This window comes from Astyanax mexicanus, chromosome 17, assembly GCF_023375975.1.
Source record: "Astyanax mexicanus isolate ESR-SI-001 chromosome 17, AstMex3_surface, whole genome shotgun sequence".
NCBI classification, from domain to species: Eukaryota; Metazoa; Chordata; class Actinopteri; order Characiformes; family Acestrorhamphidae; genus Astyanax; species Astyanax mexicanus.
Genome location: NC_064424.1, coordinates 46,191,404 through 46,219,385, shown reverse-complemented (window position 1 = coordinate 46,219,385; position 27,982 = coordinate 46,191,404). Strand labels below are relative to the sequence as shown.

Here is a 27,982-nt window from a genome sequence, read left to right as displayed (position 1 = left end):
GTCTGAAGAGCTTCCTTATGGAGGAAGTTTTATAGCATCAGGCTGATGACGGCTCAGACGTGGAGGAGTAGATCACAAGCTTGGAATCCATCACGGGCCAAGATACACACCACACACAGGACCAGTCTCATATTGCAGTTGGCAGCTGGAGTCAGTAAACTCTGGTAGACGCTGACCTTAATCCTGACAACAACAAAAGGCTAATTAAGACGAATGCTCTCGGAAAGTGTGGCTGCTGCTCTCTCTCTTTAAGCTTCAGAGGAAGCCTATCAATCAATCTTCCCGAACTGAGTTCGTCTGATGGGGATGGATAACGACGTTGGGCTGAAACGAAAAAGAGCGTCTCATCAGAGCCAGAGCAGAATTTAGTGATTACTTAATGAGGACCACATGCTCTCCGCTGATCTGAAATAGATTTGATCATTTAACACTGCAGACGTTCGACATCGAGCCTCCAGTTCTGATCCTTCTGAGCAGATTAGCAGATTAGAGCATTAATTAGAAAAATAATAATAATAATAATAAAACGTACCATTCTTTGTATTTTATTTCGTATTCACTGGAAATGTACAATGTTCTTATAGCATGTCCTAAAGCAGGGGTCTGCAATTAAGTTTGGCCATGGGTCAGATATTTTCCAAGCCATTACGTGGCGGCCCACAAAAAAAAAAAAGTATCTGTTTTGGAAAATGAAGTGTAATGGGATGGAGTGTATCTACAGACTAGTAGCTCTCCAGCCCAGAGGGTTGTTGAACTTAATTGCAGAACAGTTGATCTCAAAGCAGGTAAACCCAAGAAGAAAGGAAAATATAAATACAATAAACACACCGCTCCTCACGCGGGATTAAACTAATGTCGTCAGGGTCACAGTCCAATACACTACCGCTGCCCCAGCTAGTGAATTGGGAAACAGCCTGGAAAAAAAACCTTATAAGGGGATATATTTTTATACACACACAATCCTATACAATACCATACCTATACATACATATACTTCCCTCTGCTGATAACAACTTTTATAGAGATGCAGATTTCATTTTCCAGCAGGACTTGGCACACTGCCCACACTGCCAAAAGTACCAATTTGTCTAATTTTCTGACACTGATTTCTTTCTTCTTTTTTTTTTGGCTGTAAGCCATAATCATCAACAATAACAGAAATAAACACTTAATAAAATAGATCACTCTCTGTGTAATACGTCAATATAATATATAATTTTGAGATGCACTACTCTATAGTTTTGTCCACATTGTGTTTGGAAGTTTGCATATGTTAACCTCTTTAACAGGTCTGCATTTTTGTCAATTGTCTGCCTTATATTTTACACCTGAATCTTAAAGATTTCTATTCAAGCATTACATAAAAAGGTGTCATGTTTAATAATAAATCTCACTACAAATTCTAATTGTAATTGTAATAGAAATTATTTTTAAAAAATGAAAGTAAATCTGCAACTTTAAAAATCTAAAAAGAAATATCATAAAATTGTCTCTTTCCTGAACTTCATGTTGAAATCAGTATTTTCCTGAATTCATGTCCTCCAAACCTTTAGTTTCGTTTGTCTAGTTTTTTTTTGTCTATTTCCAAACCTGCAGAATTTGGGTTGATTCCTGATTGATTGTTACTGATCTAGATTTATTAAGTGAAGTACAGAGAAAACAGGCAGCTTCTCCAAGTAACTTGTAGGAGTCTCAGAAGCCCTCAAAGTTTTCAAAATGGGAATAACCAATTTTACTGCAGAGAAAAAGAGTTTTGTATAATCTATACTTGTAGCCTGTATACTTTCCAAGACCTGTAAAGGGGTTAACCCTTCATTGGGAGCTATTCTGATTGGGTTAGTTTCTCAGTAATGCAGTATTTTACACCAAACCCATCCTGATGTATTCTTTTATCATTTTATGCATTTTTTGTGACAATAATCATACCAAATTGTACCAAACACAGACTCCCATAGTTATAATATGCATTATGTATTATAAAAAATGCCTCAGTCTCAGAGTAATATTTGGCTCCACCCAGTGGTTACATTAACAGTATCTTTCATTACTTTAAAGCCATATGAAGGCCTCTGCCCGTCTTCAGGTGCATATTTCCAGACCACTGACTGATTTCTTGACTTCATTCAGGACCTGTCGGGTTATTAGCGGGTGCTAATTTCAGTTTGATCAGTGAGTCCGTGGGTCAGTCCTTTGATCGTGGTGACCCAAGCCCAGAGCTCTCTCTCTCTCTCGGACCAGAACCTCCAGGACACGAATGCTCTGCCCTGGGAAGGCACCAGCAGTGCCAGCCACAACAAAGGCAGCCAGAGGAGCCAGAAAGTGGGGACTTTCCCCCGCGGACTCACTTATGATCCATTACAGCTCCACATGTCTGCCGAAGCTGAAAAACGCAGGCTGTCGGCCCTAATTACTGACAGATTCGCCTTTAGAAGCCGCCGAGCCTTCCTTCACCCGTTAACTCCAGTAAAGAGCAGAACCACAACGAGGTTGAGTCATCTCAAATTACCGGACCAGCGGCAAACCTGCAAGAAAAAAGAAAACAATAACGTCTCTTTGACCATTTTCCCTCTTTTTTTCTTCTAGGAGAACCAGGTGTGGAGACCAAGGGGGAGAAGATAAGTTAACAGCTGTAAATCTGACATTTGCAAGTAATTTTTATTAACCGAAATCAACCAACATAAACACAAAAGAGGATAAATAACCAGAAAAATAATTGGGAGAAACACTGAAGTCACTAAATACTAAAAACAAGAAAAAAACTTCAACCAAACTGACGTCAAAAACACACATAAACCAACAAACTAACACTGAAAACACAGGTGCTTAAATACATATGGATGGAACAGGAAACAAGAAACACCCGAGGACAGGTAATGAGGAGGGGCGAGTGGCCAAGTTAGTAAGGGTTAGCCATGATGCTAACAACTAAGCTTGAAGGGATTGGGCCATGATGCTAATAGACATAGCAATTTGCTTTATCAGGGTTGGTTTGAGTTAGCTGTGATGCTAACAGCCTGGTTCAAAATTGGTTGGAGCCACTATGCTAACAAACACATCAGTCAGCCTCAACATCTCTTGATATAGTTAGCCATGATTCTAACAGCTTGATTCAAAGAAGTTAGAACTGTGATGCTAATAGTAATAGCAGCTGGGCTTGGAAAAGTAGAAAAGGGTTATCTGTGATGCTAACAACCCCGATTGAAAGGGGTTGGAGCCATGATGCTAATTGACATATCAGCCTGGCTTGGCCAAGTTAGAGTAGATTAGACATGAGGCTAACAGCTCAGGGTTGGTTTGAGTTAGCTGTGATGCTAACCGCGTGGCTTAAAGGGGTTTGAGCCGTGATGCTAACAGATGAAGCAGCTGGGATTGGCCAAGTTAAAGCGTGTAAGTCGCGATGCTAATGCTATTACTGTGAATCCAGTAGTTGTTCTTTATATTGCCTCTTAATCTTCTGGTGAATGACTAATAGAAATTTAATGGTTAGAGCGGGTTAGTCATGATGCCAAAAGCCTGGCTTGAAGACTTTTGAGCTGTGATGCTAACAGCTAAGGGATTTAGCTTTTTGAGTTAGCTGTGATGCTAACAGCTTGGCTTAAATGGGTTTAAGCCACGATGCTAACAGTAAAGCTGGGCTTGGCCAAGTTAGAGCAGGTTAGTCATGATGCTAAGAGCCTGGCTCGAAGAGTTTCCAGCTGTGATGCTAACAGCCAAGGGATTTAGCTTTTTGAGTTAGCCGTGATGCTAACAGATATAGCAGCTAAGCTTGGCCAAGTTAGAGCGGGTAAGTCGTGATGCTAATGCTAATACTGTAAATCTAGTAGTCGTTGTTTATATTGCCTTAAAATCTTATGAAGAATGACTAATAGAAATGTAATGGACAATTAAATAAAAAAAATCTTTTTACATTGACTTTTGGAGATACAGTAGGAGGTTCTTACCTTTGTTCCAAACTTAATAAAGAGACCATCGCACCTTCTGTAGAGTTTCAGTAGAATTACCAAGGAAATCATATCTGTTTTGGGTTGTTGTCTTCTTAAGGAATCTTTGGCTTTTTCAAAGCATAGTCAAAATGCTCTTTATGCTTCTTCTTTTTCTTTAACGCACATTTCCGAGGCCCTGCTGAGCTCTGGGTGATCCCCTTTCATTACAGTAAGGTTCGTTTTCTGCTGTATTTTCTTGTTGTATTCATTGTTTTTTTGGTCAGCAGAGACATGTTTGGGTTTTGATGTTTGTTTCTTTGTTTTTGAGCAAATTTATGCTTAATAGAAGTTTGTAACATTACCCATTTGTTAACTCTGTGCTAACTGTACTCTGATTAAGCATAACATTGTGACCACCTCCATGTTTCTTGACCAATTAGCCATTTTTTTCAGCTCTATTGAGCATAAAAGAAGCACTTTTCATGATAAATGAACACAATAAAGATGATATCACAATACTGTGATTCTGGGCTATTCAATAAATTACATCTGTGTTACTGAATAGAGAATAAAATACTCCTAAATAAATAAGCAAATATTATTTATTATTATTATGGATTTATTAGTGTCAGTTTCACACAGAATTTGACAACCAATATTCTTTACCATGTGGAGTCATAAAGCAGCAAATTTACTAAGTGTGTGTCTCAGTAATTTTCCGTCACGTGTCTGTAATTTGTAGCTCCGCCCCTCGTTACCTGTCTCCCCAGGTGTTCATTGTTTCGTGTTACTATATATAGTACCTGTTAGTCTATGTTTATCCTTCGGTCTTTGCACCAACTCCCGTTGTCTGTCTAGCCACGTTAGCCCTTTTGATATCCACTGTTTTCTTTACGTTCTGTTTATTTCTTGTTTATTTCTGTTCCTAGTTTTTCCTCGTATTTATCCTTGTATATATCTCCAGTCTTGTTTGTTATTATCTGTCTAGTTTAGCCTTTTGTTATTTTCCCTGTTTGTTTATGTATTTATATTTTCCTCGTTTACTTCTTATTTGTCTGTTTGTTTATCTGTTATTTGATAAATTTGTTGGTCTTACCTCCTTTATGTCCGCCTCCCGTCTGCCCCTCCTTTACAATAATTAAAGTTATACAAAAGCAGTGTGTAAGACTGGAGGAGGAGAACATGATGCCAAGATGCAAAAAAAACTGTGATTAAAAACCAACCAGGGTTATTCCACCAAATATTGATTATTTCTGAACTCTTAAAACTTTATGAATATGAACTTGTTTTTTTGCATTATTTGAGGTCTGAAAGCTCTGCATCTTTTTCTATTATTTCAGCCATTTCTGATTTCTGAATAAAACAACAATGTTCATTTTACTCAAACATAAACCTATAAAAAGCAAAATCAGAGAAACTGATTCAGAAACTGAAGTTCTCTCTTCATTTTTTACATGCTTATTAAAAAGCCAGAAATCACTGGTGGTTCTGAGGAGTTTAAGAGTTTAACTCTTTCTAGACTGGCAATAGTCTTCAGTTTTCTGAAGGTGTTGAGAGCATCCAGCACCATCCAAAACCCCACCTACATTCAGGGCTGAGCCAATCAGAGTTCAGCTCAAACAAAAAACATGAAGCTGGCAGCCCTGAAGTTGCCATTTTGGAGATACCATGTTTTCTTCACCATGATGTTTTATAGTAAGTATAAAAGCTAAATTTAACAGAGAACAAAGGGAGAGTTCCAGCAGTGCAGAAAGCTCACTTTACCTCCTGATACTTATAAAGAGCTGGATAACATGAGAGAGAGAGAGAGAGAGAGAGAGAGAGAGTGGCGCAGCAGGTAAGCTGGACTTCGGTCATGAATGAGCTGCAACAGGTGGATCTGGATAATGACGGAGAGGAAAAGTTTACAGTGGAAAAAGTGCTGAGGGATGATGGAGTGGACTGTTGCCAGCAATGCTACCTAAAGCCGTTCTCACTCCTTCAAAAGCCCATAAATAAAGAAATTACAGCGCTGAAACATCCAGCACCATTACGCTCTGGGGTAAATACTCATTAAAACAACCCTCACAACTGCTATTGTCCTACTGTGTGTAGTACACTGCTTGTTAGTGCATACCAGAATACTGATCTTTCATATAGTGTGCATAGGACATAATAAGAGAGCACTTAAAAATTATGAGTTTCATTGATTTTACCAAATGCACCAGGAGTAAAGCAGCATAAAGTTATCCAAAAGCAGTGTGTAAGACTGGTGGAGGAGAACATGATGCCAAAAGTGCATGAAGACTGTGATTAAAAACAGGGTTATTCCACCAAATATTGATTTCTGAACTCTTAAAACTTTATGAATATGAACTTGTTTTCTTTGCATTATTTGAGGTCTGAAAGCTCTGCATCTTTTTTGTTATTTTAGTCATTTCTCATTTTCTGTAAATAAATGCTCTAAATTACAATATTTTTATTTGGAATTTGGGAGAAATGTTGTCTGTAGTTTATAGAATAAAACAACTATGTTCATTTTACTCAAATATAAACCTATAAATAGCAAAATCAGAGAAACCGATTAAGTAACTGAAGTGGTCTCTTCATTTTTTCCAGAGCTGTACATATAAAATACATAGACAAAACGTTAGAAAGTTTAGGAATAAATCTACACTGATGGGTGTGGTGGTCAGGAACTGACTTTTGATGTGTTTCTTGGCATCTTGGCAGTGGTGCGCCACTGACTGATTAAAACCGTGACAACAGTCAGCCACCCAATCTTATCTTAGCCATGCAGGAGTGCTATGCACATTGTGTGCTGCAGAGTGCTAACCCTGAACTGTGCAAATCAAAAAATAAAAAATAAAACACCAATTTTGCTTAAAATGTTAATATCTTTTTTGTATCTTGCTCTTTCTGCTTTTTTGGAGATCAATTCATCTCCTTCTAACTTCCCACTAACTTCAGTATGCTGCTGAAAGTATCAGACCCATCAGGGGTTATAAACTATAGATCCCTGTCAAATGAACTCCAGTGTTATTGTTCACCTGCTGACAATACAACACTTCACTTGGTTCACTTGGTTCTGTTTCAGTTTAGAAAGATGATCAGGTGTTCGGGATAACTCAGGCTGTGACAGGGACAGATGAAAACACTCCACATGAAGAAGAGCACGCTCTGATCATAACTCTGTCTCCGCTGCAGTTTCTGCTGCCGTCAGCCTGTTTTTTGAGGTAGGGGGCCGACCAGCTGATAAAAAAATGCGAGCCAGACTCCTCCAGCTGCCAAAGCCTGGAGATACGAGTAAACACGCCGAGCCTGCGACATGAAAGACTGCCCCGGGGTAATGAGTCACTCGCCCGGCCCGGCTATGCATTGTCCCCCTGCATGCATCACTGACCACAAGAAAGAGGGAGGAAGGAGCAGGGGGCTGTTTTGGGAGAGTGTAGCAGATCTGGGTTGATTTGGAACAATGTTTTTCACACAAAGGCTGCGTCCTAAATGTAAACTCTACACTCGAATGTAGAAATCTTCACTACACTGATCATTAATCTTACTTTCAGAGCTTTCAGAGTAAACAGTGTTCAGAACTTGCAGTATAAAACAGATAGTAACAGTGCTGATGGAAAGTTTGGACAGTATGGAAAATACCAAAAAAATACAGGCCACTTCAAAATGACCAGTTTCTAAGATTTGAATATTCATAGGTTTATGTTTGAGTAAAGTGAACAATGTTGTTTTATTCTACAAACTCTCAAAATCCAAATAGAAATATTGTTATTTAACAATAAACCCCTCATTTCTAATCAAAGCTTTCAATATATCTTGGCATCATGTTTTCCTGCACCAGTCTTACACACTGCTTTTGAGTGACGTAATGCTACACCTGGTGCACAAATCCAAGCAGTCAAGCTTTGTTTGATGGCTTCTGATCACCCATCTTCCTCTTAACTTTGCAAACATGCCTTTGAAATGTGTAACATTTAGTTTTGTATTGTCTTGAAAAATGAGTATAACCATAACAACTCTCATATATTGTTTGTGTTTTCTAAAAAACGTAGGCATTTATTTTAGTGAGGTGTCAATGTTGAGTAAAATCAACATTGTTGTTTTATTCTATAAACTACTGACAACTTTTCTCCCAAATTCCAAATAAAAATTCAGACATTTAAACATTTAGAGCATTTATTTGCAGAAATTAAAAAATGGTCAAAATGACGAAAAAAGATGCAGTGCTGCTCTCAGACATCAAATAATGCAAACAAAACAATAATAGTGCCCTCCTCCACCAGTCTTACACACTGCTTTTGGGTGACCTTATGCCACCATTGGAGCAAAAACTCAAAAATAATTTTAGTAAGCTGTCGATACAGTATTACGCTATTAAGATCAGTTTATCAGATCAGTCTCTACCTTAACTATTAGTGATATTGTACTTTTACAGCGCCGCTATCACACTCTTATGCCCGGGTCATGCTTCTCTGGCCTAACAATCACTTAGTCAGGTCCACATCCCATGAGGAACAAAGAAAGGCTGTTGATTTAAACCTCAGCACCACATTCATTACCCTGTCCTCAGAGCAGTAATTACCAGCATAAGAGCAGCGGTGAGTCAGGACCACTGACCTCCAGCTGCATCCCCCCCCTCCTCAAGCCTCCAGAAGCTTCCTGGGTCTCAGGTTTATGCTGCACTTCAACTTTTTATGAGCGGGGCTGGAATTTACCACAGGTCACAGAGAGCCGTGGAGGCGTGCACCCACCTGGAGCACCTCAAAGTGCCGTAATGTAGCTTAACGGACTGTAAAGCATATATATATATATATATCAATTTATCAGGTGTATCAAGATCAGGTGTGCATCATCACAGACCATATGGATATCGGGAATCAAGCGTATTTTATTATTTATAGAGGCTTTAGAAATGGCTAAAACAGAGCACTGTTCCTATACGCTCTTAAACATAAATAAATGTGTTTCAAATGAGCCTCAGAGCTACGCCATGTCTACAGAGATCAAGACATGAACAAGTCTATATAAATCTATATAACATGCCTTTTGTTTGGCAGCTTAGTGATTTAAATTGAACTTTAAATTGAAAAACACAGCAAAATATATTTTTAGAGATTTACTCTGAATAAGCACATTATTTTAAATATAGCAAATGTTAACCTTCATTTTAAAGACATTTCTGTACATTTTATGCAGCTATCTTTGATGTATGGAGTTCTTTTAAGAGGCTAAATAACAGTGGAAATAATAAAAAATAGGTCATATTTAAAATATAAATATGTAAAGCATGTTAATAGATACAAATAGGAAAAATATAAAAGTGAGTAAGAGTGTGTATTACGGTATCACGGTAGCCGTGTTCATAGCAGAGCTGGAGGAGAAAGCTGAGCTTGCTTCTCCTGCCAATACTGAACATGGAAAAGAAACGCAGTTTATAGTAGTAATAGAAAATGTACAGAAAAGGTTCTTCACAGATTTAATGATGTCATTTGATAACTGTTTGATTTGCTGGCTTTTTAGGATTCCAAAATCTGGTTTATGCAAAAACAAAATGGACATTTTTCCTAAGTTTGACTTCCCATTACTCCAAAATGCTGCAATAATATCACTTAAAATATACAGCTCTGAAAAAAAAATAAGAATTCACTCACAAATTATGAGTTTCTTTGATTTTAACAAATTGAAAACTATTGAAAACATTGGAATATAATAATCTAGAGGAAGATGGATGATCACAAGAAATCAAACCAAGCTGAATTGTTATCCAAAAGCAGTGTGTAAGACTGGTGGAGGAGAACATGATGCCAGAATGCATGAAAAAAAAACAGTGATTAAAAAACAGGGTTATTCCACCAAATATTGATTTTTGAACACTTAAAACTTTATAAATATGTTTTCTTTGCATTATTTACTTTTTTTAAATTCTGTACATAAATGCTCTAAATGACAATATTTTTATTTAGAATTTGGGATACATTTTGTACGTACTTTATAGAAAAAAACAACAATATTCATTTTACTCAAATATAAACCTATAAATAGCAAAATCAGAGAAACTGATTTAAAAACTGAAGTGATATCTACATTTTTCCAGAGCTGTATATATTGTTGCAGTACTCTACAGGGACTAGACAAGCTGTGTGTGTGCATTTGCAGCAAGGTGGCTACCACGTAGGTGGTCATGTGCGTGTGCTGTAATCACTAATAAAGTGAGTGCATCAAAACCTCATCACAGTTGGGATCTTGGGTCTCTCTATGGTCAGTTTCAGATTGGTCTGCTGGTTCCGCTCAGTGTGTGGCACTGGGGGTCTGAAACCAGCCTAAATTGGTGTGATTCACACTGCAGGCCGGATAGAAGCCAGTGAGTAAGCCTGATTCAGAGCAGATTGTGCATTTTAGATGGTTCTGTTTCATTTAGACTGTATTGTGTCTCTATGCTGGGTCTGCATCTTTTCCTTTCTAAAAGACAGATAAATATCCTGAATTTATTGGTCAGTCTTTGGTAGGTCTTACTACAAAAACATCAGCATCAGTAGAGTGTTTTTTTAAGTCTGACACCAGAACCTTGAAGAGACACTTTATGAACAAATGAATTGGGACACATGTTCTTTTATTCATTCAATGTGTTTACATGCACTTGATTGATCTGATTATTGCTGAAAATCAAAGTTATCTGAGTCAATCCGATAATTTAAATGAGTAATCAAAAGATGGAAAACTCAGTTAACAAAAAAAAAGAAGTAATTTTTGCTTTGCAACCAGCCAATAATCTACCGTATTTTTGTCATTCGGACTATAAGGCGCACCGGATTATAAGGTGCACTATCAATGAACGTCCAAGGGTGAGCGCTACCCATGGTTAGCAGCATAGCTATCCACAGTTAACAGCGCTAGCCAGCCCCGGTTAGCAGCGCTAGCCAGCCCTGGTTAGCAGCGCTAGCTAGCCACGATTAGCAGCATAGCCAGCTCTAATTAGCAGTGCTACTCAGCAGTGGTTAGCAGCATAGCCAGCCACAAGTAGCCGCACTAGCCAGCCAAGATTAGCAGCATAGCCAGCTCTAGTTAGCAGCACTGCTCAGCAGTGGTTAGCAGCCTAGCCAGCCACGGTTAGCAGTGCTAGCCAGCTGCGGTTAGCAGCATTGCCAGCTCTGGTTAGCAGCGCAACTCAGCTGTGGTTAGCAGTATAGCCAGCCACAATTAGCAGCACTACTTAGCTGCAGTTAGCAGCATAGCCAGCGTTACTCAGCCCTGGTTAGCAGCATAGCCAGCCAAGGTTAGCAGTGCTACTCTGCTGTGGTTAGCCAGGCTACCTAGCCCTATTTAGCAGCAGGGATAGCCAACCCTGGTTAACAGAGCTACTCAGCTGCAGCTAGCAGCGCTACTCAGCCACGGTTAGCAGCATAGCCAGCATCGATTAGCAGCGCTACTCAGCAGCATAGCCAGCTGCGGTTAACAGCATAGCCAGCTGCGGTTAGCTACGCTAAATCCTGTATAACTCTTTACTTTAGTGGAGTGGCTTTAGAATTCATACATAATGTGCACTGGATTATGAGGTGCACTGACGATTTTTGGAAAAATTAAAGGATTTTAAGTGCAGCCTGTAGTCCGAAAAACATGGTAATAAGTATAATAGAGTGGAGGACAGTGAGTGATTAAACACAGTGTTTAAAAACTCCAGCAGCACTGCTGTATCTGATCCACTCATACCGAGGGACACCTAGAGAATGGGAATCCTTTAAATGGTTAAATCTGAGCTTGTTAAATCTCTGTCTGCTTGTGTGATACCACAACAAAAACACATTCAGACGACTCAGAGTAAAGATACTTTTTTCTTTTTTAAATGAAAGAAAAATATGCCTGTATCAACAGAACATCAAAAGCTTACATTATTGGAAAGCATTTTTCTGCCAGAACAATCAAACTGATTTCTTCACTGTTTTCTTTTCTCTCCCACAGAAAACAACAGGCATTCTCTGAAGCACAGAGCCGGGAATCGTAAGGCTTGTTAGCCATATTTACAAGCAATTTATGCTCAGTATAAAGTGTTATAAATCATGCTGTTTATCTGCAGACCCCTTTATCTCAGCCCTGACACCAGGCTTTGTCATGCTTTAGGTTTAATTGCTCCATAATGCTGGAATTAAACCAATCCAGGGTTATGATGTTTTGCATTAGTGTCTCCAACCACATGTAACAATACCACAACCCATCCTCGTCTTCATTTAATAAGGATAATTACAATTCAGCACCTGGGGGATTCTAATAACACTAAATTGCTCCATAGAAGTGTCTTCATGCTTCAAAGGCATGGAGCAATTTTCATCATAGTCATCAGCTTTTTACTCACTTTTTATTCCCGGCGAACAGAGAACTTTATAAGAACCTTTAGTAATGTTTTGAAAAGGTTCCAGGACGTTTAGTGGCTAACGTTACAGAAAAAATGTGTTACATGATAATAAGGGTTTGCATCCCAAAGTTATTAGAACTTTTCTCAAATAATCAAATAATCAAATAATTTTTTCGCAGATATTTTCCCGAATACCAAAGTTATAGAAACGTAAACGATTAAAAGATTTAATAAATGTAAAAAAATGACAAATGTTGGTTTTAATTGAAGCCATAGAAAAACAAGCAAAGAGGAAAAAAAAGTAAAAAAAAAAAAAAACCCAAATTTTTAAAAGAGGGGGTAATTTTCAGAAAACAATATATTGTTTAAACCAAGCTTTGGAAATTATTATTTATTTATCTGTAGTACATCAGTGCTGGAACAGCAGCATTTACACACTTACACACAGCACATTCACACTTTTATCATCATAATAACTAGAAAAAGACACAGAAACACAGAAAACTCTTAAAATAACTATTAAAAGGAGAAGTCTTTTCTTTAGAGAAATTACAGATAAAGCCAGAGAGCGGTGAGTACTGTTTCCTACTGCTACAGGAAGATAATGGATGGATGGATGATTGGATGGATGGATGGAAGAATTGAATAGAATGCTGTTTTCTGTCTGTAATGCACTCAAAAATAGATAAAATAAATAAAATTATTACTAAAACTGTTATTTTACTCATATATTTCACAAATCAGCACAATCATATATTTAATTCATACTATCTCACAAATTACTTATAGCAGTAATTTGCTTGATTTTAATTTTGTCCAGTGCAGTGGGCGGGGGCAAGCTGCTCTTTGATTGGCTGATAAATGTCCATTCTGATTAACAACAGGCCTCAATCTGTGTTAAGTGCATGAAAATACCAGAAAGAAGAAAACCCAAGATGCATGAGCTTTATTCCTCCTGCAGCAGAATTATTTCAGAATTATTTCTTGCTTCTGGGCTCCCTCTACAGTCAGAATGCTGTAAAATTGGTTTAGTCTGGTTGAGTCAAACTAATAATCACAGGCAGTTTTCCAAAGAAGCACACGGTGTTAATAAACACACTAATAAATATATTAATATGTGTTCTTACAGTTTTGTCATGCCAATTCACAAAAAAAAAAAACATTTTAATATATTTTAATATATTACATACTATATATTTTAATATGGCATTCAAGGCACACGGGTCCTGTCTGGCATCTTGCAGCACTTTTGCCCAAAAATTGGTCATATTGATCTGGAAAACAATATAAATGTTAAATACATAAGTAATAATGTATACAGCTCTGGAACAAAATAAAAGAGCACTTAAAAATGATGATTTTCTTTGATTTTACCAAAAATAAAAACCTCTGAAAAATAATCAAGAGGAAGATGGATGATCACAAGCCATCAAACCACCAAACTGAACTGCTTAAATTTTTGCACCAGGAGTAAAGCAGCATAAAGTTATCCAAAAGCAGTGTGTAAGACTGGTGGAGGAGAACATGATGCCAAGATGCATGAAAAAAACTGTGATTAAAAACCATCAGGATTATTCCACCAAATATTGATTATTTCTGAACTCTTAAAACTTTATGAATATGAACTTGTTTTCTTTGCATTATTTGAGGTCTGAAAGCTCTGCATCTTTTTATTATTTTGGCCATTTCTCATTTTCTGCAAATACAGTAAATGCTTTAAATGACTGAATTAATATTTTTATTTGGAATTTGGGAGAAATGTTGTCTGTAGTTTATAGAATAAATCAGCAATGTTCATTTTACTCAAACATAAACCTATAAATAGCAAAATCAGAGAAACTGATTCAGAAACTGAAGTGCTCTCTTCATTTTTTACAGAGCTGTGAGTGCTGTTGCTGAAGCTGAAGCTGAATGCTTCCATTAGAAGGAGTATGGCCACAGTTAAGCAGGTAAGTGAGGGGGATTCTTGGTAATGCTGTGTGTTGGATCTGCTTTATGGGTCTGTAGATGGTGTGTTAGTGTGTGTGTGTTTGTGTGTATTATTATTATTATGCCCTTCAGTGCAGTGTGTGCATGTAAGCATGAACTCTGAGCCAGTTACCCACTTGTAGAATTCTGCAGTGTTTAGTGACTTTTGCCCTAGTTTGTGTGTGTGCATGTGTGGTTGTGTGTGTGTTTATGTGTTTAGATTAGTTTACTAATAATGCTTAAATGCTTCTTAAATCATGTTTCAACCCAGGTGAACCCGGGTTAATCCAGGTGAAGATCTGAGGTGGTCTATTCTATGGTGTCCTGACCTTCAAAAAACAGAGTAAAACAAGGCACAGATAGACTACAGTTGTACCACAGCTCTTTTTATAAATTATATAAATATATAAATATATATAATTTGATCTGAAGTTATCTAATTGCTGAGACGAATGCTTTTAAATAAAGTGCTCATTTCTGTATATATGTTTTGTCACTTTTATCATCCAGCACTATTGTCAAGCAGCCACGCTTTTTTTTTCCTTCATTTCATGTCTGCTACAACTTAAATGCTTAAACTCCTAACACAACATTTATCATAAATCAGCCTATAAAGCCCTATCTGGACAGGATTAGTTTCTCAGGGGGACGTCTGTGAAAAATATCTCAAACTTATTACTACTCAGTGATTAAACTCCTGCATCCGGACTGCAATGAAAAAAAGCAGGAGGATCAGTGAGTTTTTAGTTTTTAGGCTTTTTTTCTCAGTCACATGACATCATGTTCAGTAGCTCCTCCATTTCCACTCGCTGTTGTGTTTTTAACATGGATCTCCGTGGAAACCGCGGCGCGCCCAAAGTGTAATTACGGTGCGCGGCAGTGGACAATTAGCAATTTAATTAAACGCGAGGAGACGAAACTCAGAGATGTGCGTCCGGACGGGACTAAAATTACTGGAGGAGCACGAAGTTCAGAGAAAAACAGTAAATAATTCAGCCTGTAACACAAGTACATGGTTGTTCTGGACGGGAATAAAATCACAGAGACATAAAAAAAAAACATAAAAGAGAAAATTACTTCAGGACCCCCTGAGAAACTAAGCTCTTCCGTAGGCCTATAGGGTTTAAGAGCACTTTTCTATTTTTCACGTGAGCAGTAAGTGAACAGTACATGATTTACTCCAGTTCATGTCCAGTGTCCTCAGTGCACCTTATCCCTTTCCAAACGAAGGCAGAGCTGGGTAATCTCCGTCCTCACGGCACAGGTGCCAGACCATGATGCACTTGTAGTTCCAGAGCAGCAGGAGCCCCATGACAACCAGCGCCACGGCGACGAGGAGAGCCACCACGAGATGCTTTCTGTTCAGGAGGCTTAAGTGTTCACAGTGGCGTTCTGCAGCAGCATCTTTGGGAATTAGTCTGGGCCCAAAGCAAAGCACCAACCAGCGCTTCAGCCAGAGGTCCTGAGGAGGCGGAGCATCCATCTGCAGCCAGGGCTCACTTTCTGCCATCCTTCCAGCCCTCAGGTGTATCCGTACAATAAATGTACAGCTCTGGAAAAATGAAGAGAGCACTTCAGTTTCTGAATCAGTTTCTCTGATTTATCTATTTATAGGTTTATGTTTGAGTAAAATGAACATTTTTGTTTTATTCTATAAACTACAGACAACATTTCTCCCAAATTCCAAATAAAAATATTCTCATTTAGAGTGTTTATTTGTTTATTTATTAAAATGAGAAATGGCTAAAATAACAAAAAAAGATGCAGAGCTTTTAGACTCTCTCAAATAATGCAAAAAAACCCAACAAGTTCATATTCATATTTTCAGATTTTTAAGAGTTCAGAAATTAATATTTAGTGGAATAACCCTGGTTTTTAATCACAGTTTTCATGCATCCATTTTCAGCCAAATATTTTTGGTTGCCAAATATTCAGTGCTTCTCTATTGTATTTCAATTCCACTGTGTGAATATCACAAATTATTAAGTGACATAATTCCATTGCCCTTTATAAAGGGTGCAACTGCATTATTATGCTTTAATGTTATCGATATATCAGTAGCATAACACTGTAAAACAATAACATCCCTTATCTGGGGGGTGGGCAGTATGAACCTAATATAATATCATGATATTTTAAGGTACTTTCACTTTGATGATATTCTTATTGATACAACAAAAAAAATATTTTTTTATTTTTTATTTTTTAAATGATTTACTTAGTATAAAAGCTTTCAGTTAACAGCAATAACTTACCAAAACCCATACCACATTTAATAATGTAACAAAATAAATAATGTAACATTTAGTGCATGGAGATAAAGTGCAATATTTATATAAAAAATATATAAAACAAAAAGCTTCACTGTAAATAATACACTGCTTTCAAGACAGTGTATTCAAGCTGCTATTAATATAATTTTGTTTTTTTTTGTTGTTGTTTTTTTCATGATATTACTGACTTCTGATATATTGTTTATTATACAATAAGCACACCACCATACTAATCACATTTATTCTGGAATATTATAATTTGTTTAAAGGAAAATAGTTTGCGTGAGACACCTACAGACACTCACACACCCCAGAGCACCAGAGCCTGAACAACACTGCTGCAAGTTTCCGTCCCGTCACGCCCCGACCAATCACAGCAGCTCCAGCACCAGCAGGGATTAAAGATTCCTCTGAGACAAAAGCTTCTGAAGCGTTTAACTCTCAGCACATACTGTACGTCCCCATCACACTGCTGAGAGAGCAGCCCTGATTACAGAGCAGCAGATAATATACAACTTCCTGAGGAAGAGTGAGAGAAGTGTACAGTGTGTTCTGTTCCTCTGATATTTTATTTAGGGAGTATCCAACATAACATAATCACACCCAAACCTCACCTCTTCTCCCCCACTGTCCTGTACTGAAATCGCCCTGACTGTTCCGCCTCCAGCACACTTACATCATCACAATACTCAATACGACTATATCTCATCTGCACACGCTCAGAACAGTGCAAAGGCTTTATTCTCACCCCTCTTACAGCTGATTTTTTACCTTAAGCCCACACTCATCTTCTATTACTCACCTGGATTTTCAGGTATACAGGTACACAGTAAATGTGCCAGTGTTAAATCAACTCTTTTAGTGTTAAACTGGTGAATTTACTGTGTGAGACGATGCACTAGACTGACATGTGATCAATGATTAACTGACTTTTCTCTATTATTATTATTATTATTAATAATAATTGATATTTTTTATATAATAACTATACTTTGTATTTAAATTATGTATTTTGTAGTTTATTTCATGTAGTTGTAACACCTTTTGTATGTACTAATAATAATATATACAATATACTATATTAATACTGTTTTTTTACGCTAGATATACGCTATGTTTTCCCACCTACAATGAAAGGAGAGGTTAATATTTTTTTTTTTTGCAAATACATTCAATTGTGAGAAACAGAATCTTAAAAAGAATCCAGAAAATCAAATTGTATATATTTTTTTAAATAATTAATGAGCATTTTATTGCGCAAAATAAGTATTGCTAAAGTGTTTGTAATCTTGTTCAAGAACTACAGGAAACATCTGATTTTATTAACAATTTTCCTTTAATGCCCATTAACTTTGATTTATAAAAAATATATGGAATACAAATCTAATGGTGCGCAATATGACATGTATCTACAGAGAACATTACATAGGAAAATACACTAATAAATGAGTAAAAAAACTGTTAATAAAGTTTAGAACTGCTAGGAAATGTTTTATATTTTCATTAATTTGTTTGAAATATTGTCTGAAATAAACTAAAACAGCTTACCTGTGAGTTTATGTATAATTATTACCCTCCTCTCTATTCCATACCTGTCAAGTCTCCCGTTTTGGCCGGGAAACTACCGTATTTTACTCCTCTTTCCCGCCGTCCTCCCGTATTAGTATTTTCCCGTAAATTTCCCGTATTATACTAAATAAAAAAAAATATAGGCCACAGGCGACAATGCACTGACCGCTGTGTGTCTCTTAACCAATCGTGGTGCCGGTTCAAGGAGAAAGTCCCGCCTTTCAGGAGAAACAGCCAATCAGCTTGCTGGTTTTGCGGAGCGCAGTTTAGTGTGCGGGAAGCCCCGCCCCTCCCCTCGCTGTGAGTTCAGGCAGCTAGTCGGAGCAGCTGTCGTTAAAACTAATCTGGATATACGGAGATTTTTCTAAAAGAAAGGTAATTAACCATGTAAACTGTGATGAGATTGTTTCTGATAGCTGGTTAAAAAGACTCTTCTCTGAATCAAAACATAACCCATTGTGTGTTTAATAAAATACAGCTTGTGACTCAGTTAGCTTAACTTTAGAATTAGCTAGATAGATATTCAGGGTTTGAGAAAAATCTACATACATATATATATATATATATATATATATATATATAAAATGCCCTGCCCTGATGTGTCTGATCAGCCAATAACTATCATTTCCAAACTCTATTAGTTCAGGGCTAGTTTTAGGGTTTGTTAGAATGTGTTTAAATCTCAAGTATTGTGGTAATGTATTATAATGTAATGTAATGTATTATTTAGAAGGGGTAGAAGAGATGGTTGAGCTGGAGAGAGAGAAAATGTGGAGAGGGCTGAAATTAACTGAACTGATCAGGAGTGGACTGAACGATAGAAAGAAGTATTAATGAAAGATTATTAATTGTGTAGGCCCCTTAGGACTATTATTTACTTATGGAATATATCTGATCCATGTCCTTTTTGTAAATTTGTGCACCCTTCAATTTCAATTTTAAATCTATTAAATAAATAAAAAATATATAAAATATATATATATATATATATTATTTTTTTTCCCCCTCGTTTGGGCTGTTGGGGCGGCGGAAAAAATCCCTTATTTTTAAGTCCAAAACTTGACAGGTATGCTCTATTCCCTCCACTGGCTCATATTAGAAGACCTACGCGGATACAGTTTAAAAGTTATAAATAAATAGAAATAATATAAAAAACTGTGGATTTCAGGTAATAATCAGGTAATAATAGTGAAATTAACGCTAGTTTTCCTACCTCTTCTCCCGGCTCTTCTCTCAGTGCTCTGCGCGCTGCGGGAACCTCTCTGTTTATTTTGTTTATACCACCCATTTTCCGGGAAGTCCCGCCCTCCTCTGCTGGGATTGGCTATTACTATCCGTATTCTGCAATGGGATTGGCTTACAAGTGCAACTCACGCCTGTCAGATTGTGCAACTAGCCAATCACCGTGCACGCCGTGACCCACTGCGGCCATGCAGACGCAAAAATAGGCCACACCTCCCAGCCGCAAAAACAAAATAAAAACAGCACTTATTTAATGCGAAAGCGCTTAACGCTGTTTAAATCTCCGTGTTTAATCATTAATTATGTTATTTTCACGTTAAATCAGATTAGAAAAAAGTCAGTTTAGTCTAGAACTGTAAATTACGCTAGAAAAATGCAAAATAACACTAAAATAATAATAATAATAATAATAATAATAAGAAGAAGAAGAAGATAATAATAATTAGTTATATATATAATTAAGTATTAGCAAAATGCAAGCAAAAATGCAATTATTATATATATATATATATATATATATATAATAATTATATATATATATATATATATATATATATATATATATATATATATATATATATAATATTAGCTGCTTCTGTTTGAGGATACAGATATTTCAAAGCTGATTTATGAAAAAACTACCTTCTTTTTATCGCCACTGTTATATCAGAAAATTACTGCACACCGCTAGAGGGAGCCCGCGAGTGAGTCCAAAATGAATGCGGTGAATGGAGCTAAACAGCTAAAAACTCTAATTAAAAATAGTAATTCATTAATTGGCATGTATATCCCTTTAATTTTAATAAATATAAGAGTATATAACAAATATATTTTGCCAAAATTTTCCTTACCGTGTATGTTTCTGTTATTTTATAGCAAACAGGTTTCATGCAGCGTGGATTACTGCTACTGTGAGCTAATTGGTGAGCCTGTTTAAAAGGGTTATACCTGGAATAGTCTCCTGAATTCCATCCATCCATCCACCCATTCAGAACACATACTGAATGAGCAGGTGGCCCAATACTTTTGTCCATACAATGTGGGTCGTTTCGGGTTTCATTCTACCTTTTAAAGTGAAACGAAAGCACAAAGCACACGTTTACAAAGGCCTGTGTTCTGCGTTTGACATGAGTACATATTTTATTGGCACAAAGAAATATGATTTTGCATGATCATTTGAATACAAACAACAAAAATTGCAAAGTTTGCATTATTTGGTTTTGAAAAATAAACTCGAAAGCAAACATCAAAACAGAATAATCACTGAGATAAATCTTACTCTACGTGTTATTTTCTTTTTTTTTGTGCATGAATACTTGTTGTAGATTATGGCTTGCGTGTATGACAGTGAGTCAGTAGTCTACTATTTACACTTCATTTACAGATCGACAGCGTCAGACTGTCAGTAAACTATACAGCATACACCCTTATCATAAGATTATCATTAGTAAGCAACCACTGATACTCCCTAGCATTATACTGTACACTGCATTAGCCCTGAAAACAGTGTCCTAATGTCTTAAGTACTGTAGTGAGTGCTTCAGATATGCAAACTATGACTCTTATAAACGATAGAAATAGCACTTAAAAACATGCATGCACTCGTCAGCCTGACGGAATGGGCTTTAAAAAACGACATACAGTCAAAATAGTCATTTCAAGTCCAACATTGAACCAATGGGGTGTTTTCTCGTCAATACAATCATGACATACTGACATATGACATGCTGAGCAATGACCTAAACACTACCTTAAACATTACCAGATAATGATAAGGTTTTTTTTTATTCATCATTTGACCACTTGCTGTTAACTGCTTGTGATGATTGTGCACATGGTTACAACTCTTCTTAAACGTTCTCAAAAGTTCTTCAATCTTCAATTTTATTTTTTATTCACAGTCCACCGTTCTTTTTGCCGTGCAGTAAAATCCAAATTTCAGTTTCTCAACTCCAGAACGTGGGAAACGGCCTGTTTTTGCATCCAACCAAGAGGTGTGTGCAAGACAGCAGCACCATAGTGAAAACAGAGCAACCCACCTGGATCTGGCCCGTGCAAAAGGCCTAGCAATTCAGAGGCAGTTTTGCACGGGAGACCAAGCGCTGATTGGATGAAAAACCTGGCCCTTTGATGCACCCCGTAAAGACTGAAGATGAGAAAGTCTGCACCAAGAACTTCAACAGAAAAGAGAGAGAGAGAGAGAAGAAGTCTTTTGTCTTTTTTTAAATGATTTAGTTTGAAGAACATCTTGTATTTACAGGTTTACTGATAAGAACTTTTTTGAACGTATTGCTGGAAGAAATAAATCAATAAAAAATGTTTTTGACTGGAAGAGAGATTAGAAGAGATTTAACATCTGATAAAACAGGTTTTATAAGCAAAAGTCTATAGGCCTAAACTAGGGATGTGCTTGATCCAATCTGAGTCTCATAATGCTGAGTATCAGACAGTCTGATCAGTACAGATCCAATCAAATTGAGATTTATCGTTGAGTGTGTAAATTTTTTCCATTTACAATATTTTTGCTGCTTTATTGTGAGTGAGAGTAATATCTTTCTTAACATCATTTATGACCATTTAACTCCCAGTTCCTTTAGCTAAAACACTTAAGGACACCAGATAACCGTCTGAATAGTGTTTAAAGTGTTTAACAGTGACAAAAAACTGTATTTTCAGGGTTATAAAAGCTGATACTCGATCTAATATAAATAAATAGATAAATAAAATAAAAAAACCTAGTGATCGCAGGTTAATCCCCAGGACATCCCTAAACAAAACCTCATCCTAAATCCAGTTTTAAAAGGGTTAACACTGTGGAGGGGGTGCACTTCATCTCTCACGAGTCGCAACTCGCAAGAAACACATGCATCTGACATGCAGGTGGTCAAACTGCAGAAGACGTCAAAGAGACGACTTTTCTTTTTTCTTTAAAAGTGTTCAAATGTCAATGAAGTACAAAACAAAGATCACATAAATAAGGTGATTGTAGAGTTAATGTTATAAAGTGCCACATAAAGTATCGTAATATCATTAGAAAGAGCATCATTTCAAGTATTAACACTATGGACAATGCACTAAAAGTTTTTTTTGTTTGTTTTTGTCATTTTGCACCTATTTAATTTAGGTTTCGCATGCTTTCGTGAATTTTTCTGTATTCGCTTTACAGATTAAATAGACTAGAGACTAGAAGAGTTTCAAAACAAACTGTTAAAACTGTTAAAGTTAAATATATAGAATAGAATATGTAGAAAAGGGTACATTTGTAACCTTTAAAATAATCTTAACACTTAATAGAACAAGTAGTTTATGCAACAGAAAGCCTGGAGAAGATTTAACAGAAAAGGCCTGTCACAATAATATATAAAATAATATTATATTCTTCCAGGTAAAATTATGATTAATCATATTAATGTCATTTAAAGATATTAATGACATTTTATATAAATGTATTGCTATACTGATATAGCTAATAATGATATAAAGGCATAATAATGTAATTATACCTTATTTTAACAGATAAACATTTTTGCCGATTTATTCTACCTGTCTGTATTAGTACTTAACTAGAGTTAATATAACTGATTCATATATGCTTCATATATATATATATATATATATATATATATATATATATATATATATATATATTTAAATACATACATATATGATGATAATACAATACAATATGATGACAATTATTGTGACAGGCCTTTTTTTTAAATAACAGATATTAATTTTAATACCTTGATTGCTTTGTCTCTTTGTTTTGTTCTAGAAACAGAGATCTGAGATATAATATATATGTATATATGTATATATGTATATATATATATATATATATATATATATATATATATATATATATATATATATATATATATATATATATAAATTTATAAATATACAGCACTTAATTATAACAACATAATTATTATAATAACAACAACGTAATATTCACTATACTGATGGACAACCTAAACAAAAAAAGAAGAAGAAATTGCTCATTTAAATTAATTCTGAAGAAGATGTGTTCTAAGTCGAGTGTTTTTGTGTGTGTGTGTGTATTTGTGTGTGTGTACAGTGGCACAGTTCCTTCCCAGTGCTTTCTAAGAACTCCAGTGCAGTGCAGTAGTGTTCTACCAGTTCCAGTAAATGAAAGCCAGTATGGAAGTCCAGAGAAGCTCCAGCGTGTGGAAGATCAGGAGATCCTCTCTCTCTTTCTCTCGTGTGTCTCTCTCGTTTCTCTAAATCTTCAGGAAGGTGCAGAAGCTCAGATTTGGCACTGAATCAGTTCAAATCCAGGGGTTTAAAAGCCCCCGTTAACCCTTGTTCCATCCCCCTCCCCTCTGTACAATTGTCTGTTAGAAAATGATGAGCGTGGATGGTCATCTGTCGTGCGCGTTCTCTCTCTCTCTTTCTCTCTCTCTCTCTTCTCTTTCTCTCTTTCTGTCCTCTTTCAGTCCTCTTTCAGTCTCTCTCTCTCTCTCTCTCTCTCTTTCTGTGTCTCACACCACAGTGCTGACCGACGGGTCGGACAGGTTGAGCTGGCCCGTGATGTCTGTGGGTGGGTACTGCTGCAGAGATAGGGAGAGATAGAGGGAGAAAGAAAGAAAGAAAGAGAGAGAGAGAGAGAAAGAGAGAGAGAGAGAGAGAGAGAGAACAAGAGAAAAAGAAAAAGGAAGATGCAGGATACAAAGAACACAGAGGATACAGGCTATTAGTATATTATCACACATATTTCCCCCCCTATCTCAGAGTGGACGTGCCTTCATGTGACCTCCAAAGGCAGTCTGGCAAAGGCAGAAAAAAGATCTGAATCAAAATCAAGATTTTAATTTATTTAATTCATCATTTTTTAATTGCTATATTAGCATAAAAGCTAATAAACCACTTTAGCTGGGATGCACAGTACTGTTCAGAAGGATGAACTTTTTTTAGGCTGCTAATTACCGTATTTCTGAGCCTTTCTCTAATCAGTAAGAGAGAGTTATGCATGTCACATAAACTCCAGATTCCATTAGAACCTCTACTGGCATGTCAAAAGTCATGGGACAACAGTGTGTCAATTGTGAGTTTTTTTTTTTTAATTAGTTAATCTTTTTATTATTATTTTATTTATTTTTATTTATATTAATGTTTTATATTTTGATTCTAATGTTCTTAGTTCATTATTATTCATTGTATCATTTCTTATCATTCTCATCATTTCACTTTACTTTTATTACTACCTTTTTATTTATTTTATATACAATTAGTTTTTTATGGTCTTTTAGAATTTTCTATTTTACATATATATTTTTTTCATATACATTACATGTTGATTTAAATTTAGTATTTATTTTATTTATTGTTTTTTACTATTATATTATTTATTATTTCTAATTTCTCATTAAATGTTTAAAAAGCCCCTTTGATGCGATACATGCTAGGCAACATTGCAAATAAGGGTGAGTGAAAATAAAGGTTGATTGATTAAAATCATTAAAGGGGCACCAAACCTCCTAAAATTTTAGCTGACTCCGCCCTCAGATCAAAATCTAATTTGTAAAAGGCTAAAAAATAGAAGGAGCTGTTTGGGGAGGGGCACTGGATGATGTATGGGTTTAGAAGCGGAGCAGCAGGAAGAGCTGATTGGATGAGCTGTCGATCTTGGCTGAGACCTAGATGGTTGGACGTCAGCAGGGGCGTGGTATTATGGATTGATTGATTTGCAAGTTCACGGACTGATCTGCGTACCAAAATTCATGGAAACATCATTCATGCCTATAGCACAGTTAAACCTAAGAGGGCGCTGCAGAGAAAAGCACTTTTTTAAAGGTTTTAAACGTTTTTTAAAGTGTTTCTTAAAAATGTAAGCAGGACTGGTATGTTTCATTACTTCAAATAAATACGTTTCAGCTATTAATGCAAAAAATAAAAAATATGGTTTAGGGTTTAATGTCTCTTTAAGTAAAACCTCTGCACAGTACTGCACATCTATATATTTTTTAGCAGTTTTAATTTTTTGCAGTAGCTGCCTGAGGAGGTGTCCAAACCTACACAAAATAGGAAATGAAATCGGGTCTCCGGTGTACAGAGTTCTTATAGTGTTCACTTATTAATCCACTCCATGATTAAGCTATGCATGCACATAATAATATAGTATTATTACACTTCTGCCCTCATAGTTAAGATATGCGTGAGCTGTGTTTTAGTGCATATCTTATCTATACGACAGAGACTGGAGACCCCATTTCCCCCACCTTATCTAGAGCGAGTGTGCAGAGATAGTGCTTCTATTGGTGGATATCTGCAGTGTTGGGTTATCAAAGCTGCCCAGCAACCATGCAGATGCCCAGTTGTTGCTCTATGCCACAGCAAATTCATGTTTATACATTTTTTGCTTGTTTTAGACATTGCAAGCCATTCACTTGGCATCTTTAATGATGGTCAACCATGTTACAATGGGCAGGAAGAAAATATGGCATTTTAAAGGTGCCCTAGAATGGAGAACTGTGTTTACTTTGTTTGGTAGAGGGAATTGACCAACCTGTGAATCCCTAACCTAAACTATTCTTTGTCTGTATTTAATTAAAAGGGAAAAAAAATCAAGTACCAGTAAAATTAAGGTGTATTGCAAAACCCTGAAACTGTGTTCCGTAACTATCTTGACTCAATATATTTACTCTGTATATATTTACATAAATCCCAATGGAAAACTTTCCAATTGAAGTCTTTTCAGGATAAGAATATGGAAGGAATACTTGAAAAGCTAAAAGCTAATGGTAGTCAACTGAATCAAGTTCAGTGATTGATGTGGGTTCCTAACACGAAAGATCCTTTAAAGCATCTTAAAGCCAACTTTAGTCAAATAGAGCAGAGAAAGATGCAGTTTTCCAGCACACTGGAGTCTTTGGAGCAGCTAAAAGCTAACGCTAGCTGACTAAAACAAAGGCAGATGCAATTATTCAACATTTTGGAGCCTTTGGAGCAGATAAAAGCTAACACTAGCTAACTGAAGCAAAGACTGATGCAGTTATCCAACATGTTGAGGATTTGCAGGGTTTTAAAACTAGCCTTTGCTAATGCTAGCCAACTAAACTATGATTGAGGCAGTTGTTCCTTGAACTGTCGTCTTTGGAGCGCCAAAAAAGCTGTTGCTAGCAGACCAAAGTAAGGACACATGCAGTTTTCCAGCACACTAGAGCCTCTGGAGTGGCTGAAAGCTAAGGCTAGCTGCGAAAACAAGGGCTGATGCAATTTTTCAACATGTTGAGTCTTTGCAGAGTCTTAAAACTAAAGTTGGAGCTTTTGAAGCAATTAAAGGCTAAAGCTAGCTAAAAAAAAAGCAAAGACATGTTTTCCATCAAGCTGTAGCTTTGCTAAAGCTAATGCTAGCCAACTGAATTATACTGCTGAGAGGGCCCAAGAAGACCAGCAACATTTTCCAGTAAGATTTGGTAATAAATATCAGTTGTTTTTCTTATTTCTGTTGTTGATGCTACAGTGTTAATCTGTGCTAGGCTAGGCTAGGCTAGGCTCTGCTATACTATAAGGCTGTGAGCTGTCTCAATGTTGTTAAACAGGCAATAAAAACACAGCTCAGATGAATGAGGCTTGTAAATCCACATTTGAGAATTTTTTACTTCAACCACGGTCACACATTTAATAAAATACTCAATAAACACATTCTATGGCACCTTTAAAAAGTCTTACAATAACTGCCACTAATGGCTGCTGAAACTATATTCCCTTCCATTGTAAAATGGAGCACGGCTGAAGCCTGCATTTGCTTTTTTGTGAAGCTGGATAGGATAATTACAATTATTTTCCAGTGTCAGTCAAAACCGATGGCGTCCTGCGATCAGCTCTGACTGGAGTCACTGATGTTTTCATGCTGCATCAGTACAGATTACGTGTTCACACAGCAAACCATAAAGCAATAAAAGTGTTTTTTGTTTCAGATGCTGGAAAGATCTACAGGGAAAAAATCATGGACACATGTATCCATATGACTGCTGAACTTCACAAAAATTCAAAATAAAAGTCTCATTGAAATTTATTCTTACTCACTAAAAGCAATAGGCAAATATCTAAGCAGAAAATGGTGCAGATTGACAAATGAAAACTGAGCTGTAACACAGTTTAATACAGATTCCCTTAGGTGACATCATGTAAAAAAATAAATAAATAAAGTGTGGGAATGAGATCCTAAGGTTTGGCCACAACTTATTAAGGCATGGAAATGAGATCCTAATATGTAGCCATGACTCATTAAGGCATAGGAATGAGATTTTAATATGTGGCCACAACTTATTAAGGCATGGCAACATATTAGGATTTTGTTCTCATGCCTTAATTTTTTTTTTAAATAAGTCATGGTCACGCCTTAGGATCTCGTTCCCATGCCTTGATAATTCATGGCCACATATTAGGATCTTGTTATATGTGGCCATGACTCATTAAGGCATGGGAATGAAATCCTAAGGCATGACAACGACTTATTAAGGCATGGCCACATATTAGCATCTCCTTCCCATGCCTTAATTAGTCATAATCATGCCTTAGGGTCTCATTCCCATGCTTTAATAAGTCGTGGCCACATATTAGAATCTCGTTATTAGGATATTGTTATATGTGGCAATGACTTATTAAGGTGTGGGACAAGATTCTAATGCATGGAAATTAGA

The 27,982-nt window shown here is 36.5% G+C and overlaps 1 protein-coding gene and 1 long non-coding RNA gene across 17 annotated transcripts in view; both read right to left on the bottom strand.

Annotated features, from left to right (window-relative positions):
* Positions 1-12,637: 12,637 nt before the first annotated feature.
* LOC125782407 (uncharacterized) lies at positions 12,638-19,348 on the bottom strand. 2 transcript variants are annotated; one of them, XR_007425054.1, is made up of 2 exons: positions 19,285-19,348; positions 12,638-15,781 (listed from the first exon to the last, which is right to left on the bottom strand). It is a non-coding gene; the product is annotated as an uncharacterized LOC125782407 (long non-coding RNA). The 2 variants fall into 2 exon arrangements; XR_007425055.1 differs by lacking the exon at positions 19,285-19,348 and adding an exon at positions 18,051-18,090.
* A 1,075-nt stretch (positions 19,349-20,423) lies between these two features.
* The window catches only part of grin1a (glutamate receptor, ionotropic, N-methyl D-aspartate 1a), a 66,196-nt gene continuing 58,637 nt past the window's right edge, over positions 20,424-27,982 (bottom strand). For 11 of the 15 annotated variants that reach the window (XM_049466323.1, XM_049466329.1, XM_049466326.1 and 8 more), the window contains one exon: positions 20,424-23,887. In XM_049466323.1, coding sequence (XP_049322280.1) covers positions 23,819-23,887 — 69 coding nt within the window. In that variant the 3' untranslated portion in view covers positions 20,424-23,818. The remainder of the gene's footprint in view (positions 23,888-27,982) is intronic. The other 4 variants (XM_049466324.1, XM_049466330.1, XM_049466332.1 and 1 more) reach the window with 1 other exon arrangement.